The 15,123-nt window shown below is 36.7% G+C and overlaps 1 protein-coding gene across 1 annotated transcript in view; it reads right to left on the bottom strand.

The window, feature by feature from the left end:
- The window catches only part of LOC126434155 (transient receptor potential cation channel subfamily A member 1), a 222,678-nt gene that overhangs the window by 90,705 nt on the left and 116,850 nt on the right, over window positions 1-15,123 (bottom strand). Inside the window, exons 13-14 of the mRNA XM_050090453.1 lie at window positions 2,314-2,424; window positions 1,475-1,582 (exon numbers count right to left, since the gene is read on the bottom strand). Of these exons, the coding sequence (XP_049946410.1) occupies window positions 1,475-1,582; window positions 2,314-2,424 (219 nt within the window). The remainder of the gene's footprint in view (window positions 1-1,474; window positions 1,583-2,313; window positions 2,425-15,123) is intronic.

Raw genomic sequence — 15,123 nt, 5'->3', positions numbered from 1 at the left:
ATTGAAATATGAGATGGATGGATTGGTGATACTGAGAAAGGTTTGTGTAATGCAAATTCCCTTTGTCTCAATCAAGATACAGCACAACACATACCACAATCCACAACTCCTCTTGCCACCCTGCAGCACACAAAATGGCAGCATTCTGGTACATGATTAATAGAGCTATCCAACTACCACTCTCAGAAGATAAATGTGATCAAGAACTTGAAATAATAAAACAAACAGCTATTGAAAATGGCTATAACAGCTCCATAGTAGAGACCCTAAAACAATTTCAACAGGAATTAAGTGTTGTAAATTTCTTTTGGACAGCAATTGATTCCAAACTGCCTTGAGATAATCACACAAATAAAGTAGTATGTAAAATTAGTAAAGGTATATTTGCCCTATTTTTAGCATGGCATCCATATCTCTTTGAAGACCTAGCTAGTGTAAGAAAACTAAAGATTATGACTCTCACATCATTATCTAGCTTGCTGTGTGTAATGTAAATCAAGGAGAACTGTTGTAAACACCAGAAGTATGATATGTGTTGTAAGTACAATATCATAAACAAACATGACCTAGAATCATTCCACTGTAAATAAATTTAAAAAAGAGGCATTTTACAAACAAATCAACTAACTTCTTCAATGTCTTAGCCTAGTTTATAAATGAGCTACTAGATCAATAATTATAAAGAAAAATCAAAGATTTTCTATTAAACTGGGTCCTTATGAAGTTGCTGAGTTTCTAATTGAGGCCAAGAAAATGGTGTGATTGTAACAAGTGTTTGTTATTGAACTAGGAGCATTAGGATGTGATTCATCAGTGAGAAGTAACGTAAGTCATACTTTACTTTTGTGTTGCAAATGCCTTGTAAATATTTATATCTGTAATATACTGATATAGGTAATGCCTCAACAATTAATAACTTGTTGTGTATGTGTGTACCCTAACTTTATTTTTGAGTAGTAAATGCCTTGTAAATATTTATTCTGATATATATTGATATATGTAATGCTACAACAATTAATAATTTGTTGTGTATCCTAACTGTACTCACCCTTACAGTGCCCCAAATGATCTCTCAGATATGTAAAATGATAATAAAATTTGGTTCAATATGATGTCTCAGATGACCTCTAGGATCTGTATAATTCAATATGCAATAGTTATGCATCAACAAATGTGATTCCTGCTGATCCTCTTTCTCAATAAAATGATTGAATATGTAGAGAAAATAAAATCATGTCACAATACATCTTACAATGATTTTTAGTGCTACTAATATTCTAGTTTCCTTACTTTGGAGTAAGTATAAATGTTACGAATACATTCCTTACGAAATATAATAACAGCAAAATGTCCATGCAGTTTAATGTTTAATATCATCAAGCAGCTCTATATCTACAAGACGTTTTATGAGAGATTAAAGCACTTACAGATTCATATGATGTATTCTCCAGCAAAAGAAAAAAGGCATACTTACATTGACAGTACTTAAGGGAGGAGGAGTCCATTTTTCATCTTTCAACAGCTCCCTCTGTTTAGCGATCTTCTCACGTGAGTATTGGTAGTATTCGAAGTTATACTTTATCTGCACACAATACATAACATGTTTTTTTCTTCTAACTAACATTCAGCTAAAATTCTACTTAGAGGACAGGATTGGCATTCCAGTTAATGAGGGTAACACAGATACAGATGCAGCATTTGGCAGCTCTACTGCATTGGTTACTGTACAACTAAGAAGCAGACAGGCTAAAGCAGACATATAATGATGCTGCAAGTAATAGTGTATTGTCAGTTGTGCTATTCATAATTCAGCATTTAATAACCTTTTCATGTAAACATTAATGCTGCAGTGGAGCCCAAAAATTTTATTTATTTGCTTTTAATTATAAATGACCTATCCCTAACTATACACTGCATTTAATGTTTTTGCACAGCCACCTACACCACTAACAAATCAGATACTGGTTCATTTACATAAGAGTTAGTTAAAGATACATGTATACTGTTTTTATTCCTACACTTCCACAGTAAAGCAGATAACACAACACATATCAAAGGCTCTGTGTGGCATACCATTTCTAAAATACCACCAACAAACAGGTCTTACTGTGTTACCCCTCTTTACAATTTTGTTGATCAGAGAAAATGTATTTTATTGATGAGAAGTTTTAATTAAATACACATGACCAGCATTACACTATTACTTGCAAACTGGAAAACCATTCTCTGACAGAGATGAGTATCTAGGCAACCTGAAGAAACGGCTTTTGTTGCGTCTTTCCATGCAGAGGAGGAACCCTATGAAGAACTTACATTAAGTGCCGACAGAGGAATTGGCTTTGAAATGAGAAGTGCATCACCAGTTTTTTCATCCACCTGTGCATACACTGAAGGACACTTCAGGCACGAGAAGTTGTATTTGATCTGTAGACGTTAGTAAATCATGAGGAAAAGATAGTGACAACTTGAGAATCTACACTTCACATCTTTGTCATCAATATTTGTGTATGTTACATCATTTACACTTGCAGGTTTTATATACAACAAAGCAGGGGAGAAAAGAGAGAACTATGAATTGCATCAATATTGTGTATTATAATCACTTGAATCATAACTTTGGTGCTGCAATGCCTGTGACAGATTTACATTATACAGCCTTCATCTAAATTTGAAAATAATGTGTTAATCACACAACATCAAAAACACACAAAACTTTCAGTAAAAATGCTACAAAAACATAAATTTAAAAACAGAGCACATTTCTGATTATTTCACTACCTGTGTTTGGAGTAAAAGATTGCAGTTTCCCACTCTTTTCCAGTAATTACAGGTCAATTCTTTTCTGCAGCATGAGTCACTGATTTAGAGAGCTAAATATCTCATTGTTTCATTGTATGTTCTCCCAAATTACATTATGTATTTAAATGGAGCAACATAAATGTAGAGAATTGATGGGTTGGTAAGTGTAACAAAATAGAAATTGAGCTATACAATACACAAAGACCGTAAAGCCTGGTTCAACTGTGTAGTATGTAACTACTGAAGCATGATGCTTTTTGCGCAAAACGCTACAGTCATTATAAGGAAAAAAACAGCCTAGTTACAAAAATTATGTTTTTGAGTATTCACTTGCAAACAATTATCCTCAGGCTGTAAGGTACATAATCATGAGGGACATGTCACATGAATATGGCATAGCCAATGTTGTAGACTGGGTTACTACTTATTAATTGATGTTCTTCATATTCATACAAAAATATAAAGTATTTGCACTAATAACAATTTACGGGAAAGATTTACATGTTACAGGTGAATAGTGAATGCAGAACATGAAACATTATAGCCTATATCGTTCATTATTCACCCATTACTTTTTACATGAAGCGATGGAAATTAAAATCTGAAATGAATGAAAATCAGGACTGGAAAAAAGTAGTGAAAATGTCTATGGAAATATTAAGGTAATCAATGTTTCATGACTTCATAATTCAATATTTGAACATATAAAGTATAACTGTAATTAAGAATTTTAATAGACTAGTTATAAACCTGATGATTTAAAAGGAAAAAGATGAAAGAAAATGGAAGGAAAACAGAAAAGCTGTAAGAAACAAACACTAAATGTTTTTTCTCTCCCTCTGGCACTGAAGATCTGAGACAAAAAATAAAATAAACTAAGAAACAAAATCAACTGGAAAAAATAGGTTGCTTCTCAGCAGATAGAGGCGGCACTGAGCTGCAGACAGGCACAACGAAGAAGCAAGCTGTTTGCATGTAGCTATTGGACTAAGTCCTTTTGTTACTATTCTCTGTTAGTGTCCTTTGTTGCTATTCTCTCTTCTGATAAAGAATATAGTCCAATACCTGAATAAATAAAACATTTTTTTTTCATTGTGCCTGTCTCTGACTCAACGTTTCCTCTATGTAGTGAGTAGCAATCTATCATTTCCAATTGTTGTTATTCCATCCATGATTTTCCATTGTTTAAACTAAGAAATGAGCTCTTTACTATATGCATTAGAATGTTCATATACTAAAAACTGATGTTTTCCTTGTCTTTCATTCAAAAAATTGGTTTCAAATGAGATTTCTGGAGCTCTCGATTTAAAAAAGATAAGTTTAGAGACCACCTTAATTTCCAAACAGCAGATTTTGTGGATGAGCAGGTTTTCAGGACTATTTGCAGTGAACCTATACTCACACAGCAGTTCTTTTCTATCATCTATGGAGGACAGAGAGAGAGAGAGAGAGAGAGAGAGAGAGAGAGAGAGAGAGAGAGAGAGAGAGAGAGAGAGAGAGAGTCTTCATAAGGACATATATGATGATCCAATATCAATGAGCTAAAAATTCTAAGTAAGGCAATGAAACCTCAAACTGAGAATGAGTGGACCAAGGAAGAAGGCAGAAGTAAACTACATAGCTCAGTAAAGGAAGTATTCAAATGGAAAATATTCAACAATTAAGCCCTGTTTTATGTTTCGAGAATATGATTCTGTATTTGAGTGTAACTATATTTTTACAATAACTGTAATTAGTACCAATATCTTACTAAATCAAATGCAATCATAACACACAAGTGTTGGACAAAAATATGAAAGCACCACGAGAAACACATGCTTGAACACAATTGCAGAGACTAGCCAAATCTGCAGGTTGTGCTATTGTTTCTTATAACAAATGAAACTCTGCAATGTCCTCAGTACATTAGAAGTGACAGTCATGGTTAGAACAGTGTTCTGTGTAGCTGTGGGTGCGTTATGCCAGAGCTAGGTGATTTTGAATAAGGACAAATTGTTGGTGCTCATATGGTGCCTGCTTCTGTAACCAAGATAGCCAAAGTGTTTGGTGTCTCAAGAGGCACTGTACTAAAGGTCAATACTGCATACAGGGAAAGTGGATAAACATCATCTGCTAAGTCACAACACAGGTGGTAGTTTATGTTACGTGATTGTGACAGATGGTCATTGAAGAGGACTGTGACAAAAAATAATAGGATGACAGCTGCAAAAGTCACTGCAGAACTGAATGTCATACTCATGAATCCTGTCAGCATCAAAACAACACAACAGGAGCTCTATAAGCAGGGAATAGGAAGGTGAACTGTAATTCCAAAACCACTCACCAGGGATTCAAATATCTGCAACAGGGAAACATAGTCCTGAAGCCATAAAACCTGGACTATGGAGTAATCGAAGATTGTTGTTTGGTCATATGAGTCTTGTTTCGCAATGTCTGACTGAACTTACATCTCAAGAACAAAACATGGTGGGGATTTGGTGATGATTTGAGCAGCCATATCACAGTATTCCATAGGCCCTGTGGCTACTCTGCAAGGTCACATTACTGCCGAAAATTATGTGACAATTTTGGTTGATCAAGTCCTTTCGTTCACACAGCTCGCATCAGCCAGGACTGGTTTTGTGAGGATGAGGATGTCCCATCTCCCCTGGGCACCACAGTCACCAGACCTCACTACTGTTGAGTATTTATGGTCGACTTTGGAGAGAAGGATGCATGGTCACTATCTACCTCTATTACCATGAACTGAACTTCCTACTGCTTTGAAGGAAGGATGGTATAAGATTCCCTTGAAAACTATATAACCCTGTATTCATCAATTCTCAAATGACTGGAAGGCATTTTGAATGCCAGTGGGCTTTCTACACCATATTAGGCATGATAATGTGATCTGTTATTGGCACTTCTGTAGATATTACAGTATGCTGTACAACCTGTTTGTATATAAAACTGTATGATATGTACAATGCTCTCAGCTAGAAAATACCAGGTAGAGTACATGGACAATAAGTAAACAAATAAATAACAATGTGTCCAAGGGCTACTTTGTTAGGGGTACTTTGCACAGCACAATGTGTTTAATTTCAGTGGCTGCTTTGTGAATCATGCCATATAAATCCTCCTTACAATAAAAAACTTCTCTGGATTGTGAAATTGTGAAACATTTCCCTATCACATTCTTTGGTTCTGGCAACCTCTTCCTCATTAGAAACTCTTCAAAACTCCATCACATTTTTTTCTGTATCACCCCTCAACCCGTTGCCCTTCCTCACATTAGGAATGGTGAATATCTGACTACTCACTTGAACAGAAATGTATATTAACAATGGTGAGAGTAATGGTAACGATTCACTATATAGCTCCAATAGTGGTAAAAATAATTGGGTCATTAAATCCTTGTTGTTGTTGTTGTGGTCTTCAGTCCTGAGACTGGTTTGATGCAGCTCTCCATGCTACTCTATCCTGTGCAAGCTGCTTCATCTCCCAGTACCTATTGCAACCTACATCCTTCTGTATCTGCTTAGTGTATTCATCTCTTGGTCTCCCTCTACGATTTTTACCCTCCACACTGTCCTCCAATACTAAATTGGTGATCCCTTGATGCCTCAACACATGTCCTACCAACCGATCCCTTCTTCTAGTCAATTTGTGCCACAAACTTCTCTTCTCCCCAATCCTATTCAATACTTCCTCATTAGTTACGTGATCTACCCATCTAATCTTCAGCATTCTTCTGTAGCACCACATTTTGAAAGCTTCTATTCTCTTCTTGTCCAAACTATTTATCGTCCATGTTTCACTTCCATACATGGCTACACTCCATACATATACTTTCAGAAATGACTTCCTGACACTTAAATCTATACTCGATGTTAACAAATTTCTCTTCTTCAGAAACCCTTTCCTTGCCATTGCCAGTGTACATTTGATATCCTCTCTACTTCGGCCACCATCAGTTATTTTGCTCCCCAAATAGCAAAACTCCTTTACTACTTTATGTGTCTCATTTCCTAATCTAATTCCCTCAGCATCACCCAACTTAATTCGACTACATTCCATTATCCTCGTTTTGCTTTTGTTGATGTCCATCTTATATCCTCCTTTCAAGACACTGTCCATTCCATTCAACTGCTCTTCCAAGTCCTTTGCTGTCTCTGTCTCTGACAGAAATACAATGTCATCGGTGAACCTCAAAGTTTTTATTTCTTCTCCATTGGGATTGGAATTATTATATTCTTCTTGAAGTCTGAGGGTATTTCACCTGTTTCATACATCTTGCTCACCAGATGGTAGAGTTTTGTCAGGACTGGCTCTCCCAAGGCCATCAGTAGTTCCAATGGAATATTGTCTACTCCAGGGGCCTTGTTTCGACTCAGGTCTTTCAGTGCTCTGTCAAACTCTTCACGCAGTATCGTATCTCCCATTTCATCTTCATCTACATCCTTTTCCATTTCCATAATATTGTCCTCAAGTACATCGCCCTTGTATAGACCCTCTATATACTCCTTCCATCTTTCTGCTTTCCCTTCTTTGCTTAGAACTGGGTTTCCATCTGAGCTCTTGATATTCATACAAGTCGTTCTCTTATCTCCAAAGGTCTCTTTAATTTTCCTGTAGGCAGTATCTATCTTACCCCTAGTGAGATAGGCCTCTACATCCTTACATTTGTCCTCTAGCCATCCCTGCTTAGCCATTTTGCACTTCCTATCGATCTCATTTTTGAGACGTTCGCATTCCTTTTTGCCTGCTTCATTTACTGCATTTTTATATTTTCTCCTTTCATCAATTAAATTCAGTATTTCTTCTGTCACCCAAGGATTTCTACTAGCCCTTGTCTTTTTACCTACTTGATCCGCTGCTGCCTTCACTACTTCATACCTCAAAGCTACCCATTCTTCTTCTACTGTATTTATTTCCCCCATTCCTGTCAATTGCTCCCTTGTGCTCTCCCTGAATCTCTGTACAACCTCTGGTTCTTTTAGTTTATCCAGGTCCCATCTCCTTAAATTCCCACCTTTTTGCAGTTTTCTTCAGTTTTAATCTACAGGTCATAACCAATAGATTGTGGTCAGAGTCCACATCTACCCCTGGAAATGTCTTACAATTTAAAACCTGGTTCCTAAATCTCTGTCTTACCATTATATAATCTATCTGATATCTTTTAGTATCTCCAGGGTTCTTCCATGTATACAACCATCTTTCATGATTCTTAAATCAAGTGTTAGTTATGATTATGTTGTGCTCTGTGCAAAATTCTACCAGGCGGCTTCCTCTTTCATTTCTTAGCCCCAATCCATATTCACCTACTATGTTTCCTTCTCTCCCTTTTCCTACACTTGAATTCCAGTCACCCATGACTATTAAATTTTCGTCTCCCTTCACAATCTGAATAATTTCTTTTATTTCATCATACATTTCTTCAATTTCTTCATCATCTGCAGAGCTAGTTGGCATATAAACTTGTACTACTGTAGTAGGTGTGGGCTTCGTATCTATCTTGGCCACAATAATGCGTTCACTATGCTGTTTGTAGTAGCTTACCCGCATTCCTATTTTCCTATTCATTATTAAACCTACTCCTGCATTACCCCTATTTGATTTTGTGTTTATAACCCTGTAGTCACCTGACCAGACGTCTTGTTCCTCCTTCCACCGAACTTCACTAATTCCCACTATATCTAACTTTAACCTATCCATTTCCCTTTTTAAATTTTCTAACCTACCTGCCCGATTAAGGGATCTGACATTCCACACTCCGATCCGTAGAATGCCAGTTTTCTTTCTCCTGATAATGACATCCTCTTGAGCAGTCCCCGCCCGGAGATCCGAATGGGGGACCATTTTACCTCCGGAATATTTTACCCAAGAGGACGCCATCATCATTTAACCATACAGTAAAGCTGCATGCCCTCGGGAAAAATTACGGCTGTAGTTTCCCCTTGCTTTCAGCCGTTTGCAGTACCAGCACAGCAAGGCCGTTTTGGTTAGTGTTACAAGGCCAGATCAGTCAATCATCCAGACTGTTGTCCTTGCAACTACTGAAAAGGCTGCTGCCCCTCTTCAGGAACCACACGTTTGTCTGGCCTCTCAACAGATACCCCTCCGTTGTGGTTGCGCCTACGGTACGGCTATCTGTATCGCTGAGGCACACAAGCCTCCCCACCAACGGCAAGGTCCATGGTTCATGGGGGGGGGGGGGATTTCCAGTATCTCCAAAATTGTGGAATTGTGAAATTGGCCAGCAGTGTATCCTCTATCCTCTACTTCAACCAAGCATAAGTCCAACTTAGATCAATCATCTCTCTTCTCAAATTTTTTTTTCAGCTTGAACAACTAAAATAGAATAAGAATGATTTTTAAATACAGAGTTTACCTGTCAAGGTAATTTATCTGTTAAACTCTGCATTTGTGTACAATCAATGTTTGAATGTTAACAATTCTAATAAATATAGAAGCATAGGTCACCGAAAAAACAACATTGTAACAGACAATTATGACTAGTAGATTTACAAGTCATAAATGAGGTATTATTTGTCAGAAAGCTAAACATATGCTTGAAACAACACATGCAGTGTTTACTGAGTCACATAACCCAAAATAGAAATTATTGAGTTGGTGTATGTTCTTCCCTTATTTGTCATCGAAGTACAAATGTGGAGTTTGAATAAAGTGTTTAAAATGTAGTGTATGAAGCAGTATGTGCACTTGACAAGGGTAACATGTGAACATGCTATATCATTTTTAGTGTATCTGCACTGTACAAGTCACAGTGATTGCATTAGCCAGATCTTTGCCATGAGCTGTTCCATTCCTTCATTTTGCTGCATTTCAGTCACTCCATTGAAACTCCACAATTGCATTTTCATGAGGAATATGTAACGAACATTTCATAACACAACTCATGTTTTGGGAAATATAATTCTCTAAGTACTCTGGGTGATAAAATATATACTTTCAAGCATTTTTTTAGCTTTATTCAACATAATATCTCATTTATGGTCTGTGATTCTTCTGTTAATAATTGTCTGTTACACTGTATTGATGCTTCAGTGACTTTTTCTTCTGTAGGTTTTAGAATTGTTAACCTTTAAATATTGATTATAAACATCAGTGGAGTTTAATAGATATGTGACCTTTATTGACAATAGAACTGATAACTCTCTTTATTTTAAAATAAGTGCTATTCAGTTTTAAATGAGATACTTTCCTTTCTGAATCACATATCCATTTCTTGTGCTTCCCCTTTTCCTTTTTATGTCCCACTTCCTGTCGTCATCATCTGATTTCAACACATTTACTTAGTTCCTCATTTTGTGTCACACTATTTACATTGTCTTTTTCTTTGGCTGCTTCTTCTCTGTCACAAATCTCTTCTTTCCTTCTGTTGTTGATCTCTATTTTATATCTGACCTATGTTTCTAGTTTCAGTCCCTCAATGTCTTCCCTCTATTTGGTGACTATTTTCTCACCACTTATTATTCAACAGGTACTCACTCCTCAACAATTATGAGCAAGTAATTTTCTTTATTATTAACAATATTATGGAAACAAAAGTTGCCACTCATCATTTAGTGGAGATTCTGAGTCGCAAATAGGCACAACAAAAAGACTGTCACAAATGTAGCTTTTGGCCAGTAAGGTTTTCATCAAAACTAGATGACTTGCATGTACATGAGTGTGCATGTCTGTGTCCGTAATCTATTTTTGACGAAGGCCTTATGAGCCAAAAGCTCTATTTGTGACAGTATTTTTGTCATGCCTATGAGCGACTCAGCATCTGTGCTGTATGGTGAGTGGCAACTTCTTTTTTCATAATATTGTTACATTCCATCCTGGATTTTCCACTGTTTGATTTCTTTAGTTTTATTTTCTTCTTGTATTGTCTGCTCCTTGGTATGAAATCCTTAGATGCTTTCCGGCATAATACTTCCCTGCCATTTTGTAAGTAAAAATTGGAAACTCTCTACAAATGTGCCACAGTGTACTTTATAATACACTCAGTCATTTTCATTAAAAGAAGACAGTAAGAAATTTGGAAGTATTCTTGACAGGCAGACACCAGTAAAAAAGAATTTACAAGAATTGGAACAGAAATTTACTTTCACTCCAAACAACAAAATGATTCAAGAAAGTATAAGAGAAATTATAAAGCACTTCCATGAACTACATGGGGATTGCATCTATAACAGAACAAAAGAAAAGAAATTAGGATTGTGGTTGGGAAGTAAGAGAAGGCAAGTGAAACAAATGCTACACAGATAAGTGCGAAGTTAACAGTTTACAAGGATCACAATCACATTTTTAGTTGCACTACTTTGAAGTTAAAAGATAATTAATTTAAATCTGACACTATCCAAAGAGTATATACAACAAAGTAAATTAAATTATGCTATAATGCTTGTTTATAAATAGACAACTAGAAATATCTCTTCAGATTTATGTTTTGCATATTTTTATATAAACTTGAGCATTCCACTGATCTGTAATTACCACAGTAGAAACGTCACAACAGCAGATGTACAAGAACACAATAATTCTCCATATTTATTTTTCCACAGGGTTGGACAAAATAATATGAACATCCTCGCTATATGGCCTCATTTTTGGAGGTTATTTTCTGACTTATCTCTAGCATGATGACTTTGTCTTCTGTTTATATTAAATATCTTTTGAAGCATTCTAGTCTATCAGTACAGCTGTCATTGTCTTGGGGTCATATTGACCTATGTACTGTGTTAGTTAGTGCAGTTATTATCTCAGCCATATATCTGCTTGGGGTATCTAGATCTATTGTTTACTGATTACATGAAGTTCAGTGATTGCACACAGTTCAGTGATTAGATGAAAATATATAGGGAAAATTATATGTACAAAGCACAGAAAAAGATGACAAAATAAACCTTATGGCACTAGGGTATTAATGAGAATCATTGCCTGTAGAAAGAAGATGGCCTACCACAAATATGACAGTGAAACTTTATATTTATTAGAAAACTGTCTCATGGAAAACACATAAATAAAATAAATGTGACATATACAAAGAAGGTGCTTCAGTGATGTAAGGAAGGAGTACAAAATCTGGGCTACCAATCAACAAAACATTTAATGTGACCGGACATATCTATCTTCTTCACACTATTGCTTTAGAAAGTCGTTTTCACACTATTGCTTTAGTAAGCTTACCAAATGTACAAATGATTGATCAATATATGTAACATCACATACATCTAGTGAGGCTGCCTACAATGCCACAGTGACTGACCTTAGTCACATAACCATGTGAAGTAGGCAGAATAAAAGTTCAACCACTAGTGGTCTCTGTCTCATTTAACTGTTATTCAACTGTCTCTACAACTGGGCTACACAGTGCCAGTAGTGTACTGTGTGTTTAATGCAGTAACTCTTGAACTTGTGGTTAGCAGCAGCTCTTGCCTACATAGAATTTTGCTTACAAAATACGTGTTAACGAGCTGTTCATGCTGCAATTTAACCTTCTACTTTGAAGTAACCTCCAAATAGTTTCTATTGTGACCCTGATGAAGATTCTTTCATGAACAGTTTCTGCTTCATTCATGGACTAATTAGTTATTTGATTATTTATGTTAATTAAGGTTGTGGCTTAAAATGAGTGTTACAAGATTGGCAATGAGAAGGTTGCAATTTTCTTTCAACACATGTTACCATGGTCACCACAGTTCTTAAGCTGTAGCAAGAGCAGCACCACAACTTGATCAAGTACTTAACATAAGCACAGGAACAATAGCAGCAACAGCTAAACCAAAAACAACAGCATCGGGACTTACTCAAATGCTTAACTAGTTCGAAGAAACAAAGGCTAAAACTGCACTGCGAGTAGCAGCGGCATCAACAAGTGCTGCCAACCACCCTGGTATTTCAGCCATTTAATGAGGATCATGAAGACAAATAAGTATGTCAAAAAATATTTCACACTGCATTTTCAAGCAATTGATGTCAAATGTCCAGATTATCAATGGACCTGTTGCTGTCTACAAAAGCGCAGTAATATTTCTTGGTCAAACTTAGCTCCATTGTTTGATCTGCTGGAGTTACCACAGTCTGATGTATTAGCTTTATTTTTGGAGTACTTTTCCAACAAAATGCGTGAGGTAGCAGCAAGTCTAGAATTTTTACATCACAAGTCAGATGCTTTAAATTATGCAGTTAGGATTCAGGAATTGCAGGGGTGAGTAAAAAATGTAAATTCACATGTGCATTTGGTAAATAATACATGGAACATTTAATTTGTGATGCAGTGAGTCGCTTAGCCCGGACAACGAGGAATGCATAACAAGCTCGAAGACAATATGATCCTTTCCTGGCTGATGTGCTGTGAAACGTATGCATATTTGAAATACAAGTGGAGCAACAATTTTTTTTTATTATCTTCGACATTTCCAAAACTGCTCAGAGCCATGGTGATTCAGAGCACCACATTTCTGTAAAGAGACTTTAAAATGGTTAAGAGGTTCCATTTCATGGTGGCCATCCAGTAATGTTCTCTACAATTATGGACTAGTGATAGGTATCTTTCCTGACACAAACACATGGTTTTCCGGTTGGGTGGACTGTTCTTCCTTGCCTTCTACATGAGACTGCATTATGATGATAAGTATTACAAGGGTTTATGTAAAGGTCACATTGTGGAAATATGCTGAAGTGTGGTGAGCACAAAGCAGTGGCCCCAACTGATGAAAATTAATAACATTTCCAGCAGTGGTTAGGTATTAACACTGCACAAAATTTTGTTACATGCAACAGTATAAAACATTCCAGTGACCTTTCTTTTCAGTACTGGCACATTAATCCTAGTCATTAACCAGTTCGTGTACTTTAGTTTGGTCACTTCTTGCTCGGTACAGAGTAACCAAACTTGTGGGCATATATCCACCATGAAGTGCCTCTTTGGAGTTGTGTGCAAATAATGGTCAGTTTTAATCAGGTATATGAATCATTGTCTTTCTTTGTTTTGGCAGATTCGTTGGTCGAGACTATATTGGGTGTCATTGCATATTCTGCTTTTAGACATTCTTTACATCATACATCATACGTGCCTCAGCTTTTCAGTATCTTGTGCCAACACTGATACATTGCACATGCAATATGTGCCATTTTTTGAACCTGGTCTGGGGGAAGCAGTTGACTTCCAGGCTCATGTTGTCTTAAAATCAACAGCAAATCCAAGATTTTTGGAAAGCCTCCCCTATTCCATTGGCTGTTAAGAATCAGATTAAGATTGAAGTCAATAAATTTGAATAACAACAAGTTTTGTCTCCCACCTGCTACAGTCAGTGGGATTCATCATTAATAGAGCTCAGGATAGCTGGGACTTTCCAGTTGCTTGGAGCCTTCAAGCAAACCATTAATTCTCAGGTGGTCATGAATTGTTATCCCTTACTTGGTTTGGGTCAGCTGTTTACTAAACTTTCAGGAGATAAGCTATTCTCCAAAACTGACTTTGCAAAAATGTATTTTTAATTGCCTTCTAGCTAGGACTCACAGAAGCTTTTGGTTTCTGTTCAGACTGTATCAATGTAACAGGTATCCCCCCCCCCTCCACCCCATGGCTAGTGCACCCACAGTTTTACAGAGGTGTGTGTGAGTCACTTTGATGTTGTTCTGATAATTGATCACACAATAGAGAAATTTTTGCGCAATCTGTATTTGGTTTTTGTAGGCCATATACAGAAAAGACTTGAGTGTGACTTTCCCAAATGTACCTCTTTCCAGCCTTTAGTCCATTATTTAGGCTATGTACAGGCTATTTGGAATATGCCTGCACCTCAGTCTGTTAAGGATCTTCAAGTATTTCTGGGAGGAGTGTACTACTATGACCAATTTATTCTCCGGGCAGCCTCCATGACCCACCTGCATAACTGCCTCCATAAAAAAGAAGTTCTCAATGGTCTGAAAAGTACAATCAGGATTTTCTTAAGTTAAAATCTGCCCTCCAATTAACACCCTGCCTTATGACTTAACAGCCCCACTTGCCACTGATGTTGGCCACAGATGGCTCCCCACACAGTGTCAGAGTGGTTCTGTCTCACATACGAGTATCAGATGATGGAATGGAGAGGTCAATCATGATAACTTACTTCAGCTCAAGAGCATTACTCTCAGACTAGAAAAGGCCTATTGGCCAACATTTCTAGCAACAGTAAATTTTGCATTTTTTTATATGGTCTCAAATTTCATTTTGTCACTGGCCACAAACTGTCTGTGTAACTTTCTGGACCCAAAGTTAAACTTCCAGAGTATTTTGTGCATTTTATTCTTTGTTGGGCTCTTTATTTGGCAAATTTACAA

This window comes from Schistocerca serialis, chromosome 1, assembly GCF_023864345.2.
Source record: "Schistocerca serialis cubense isolate TAMUIC-IGC-003099 chromosome 1, iqSchSeri2.2, whole genome shotgun sequence".
NCBI lineage: Eukaryota > Metazoa > Arthropoda > Insecta > Orthoptera > Acrididae > Schistocerca > Schistocerca serialis.
Note: the sequence above shows the minus strand (reverse complement) of the source record. Positions and strands in the feature narration are given on the sequence as shown.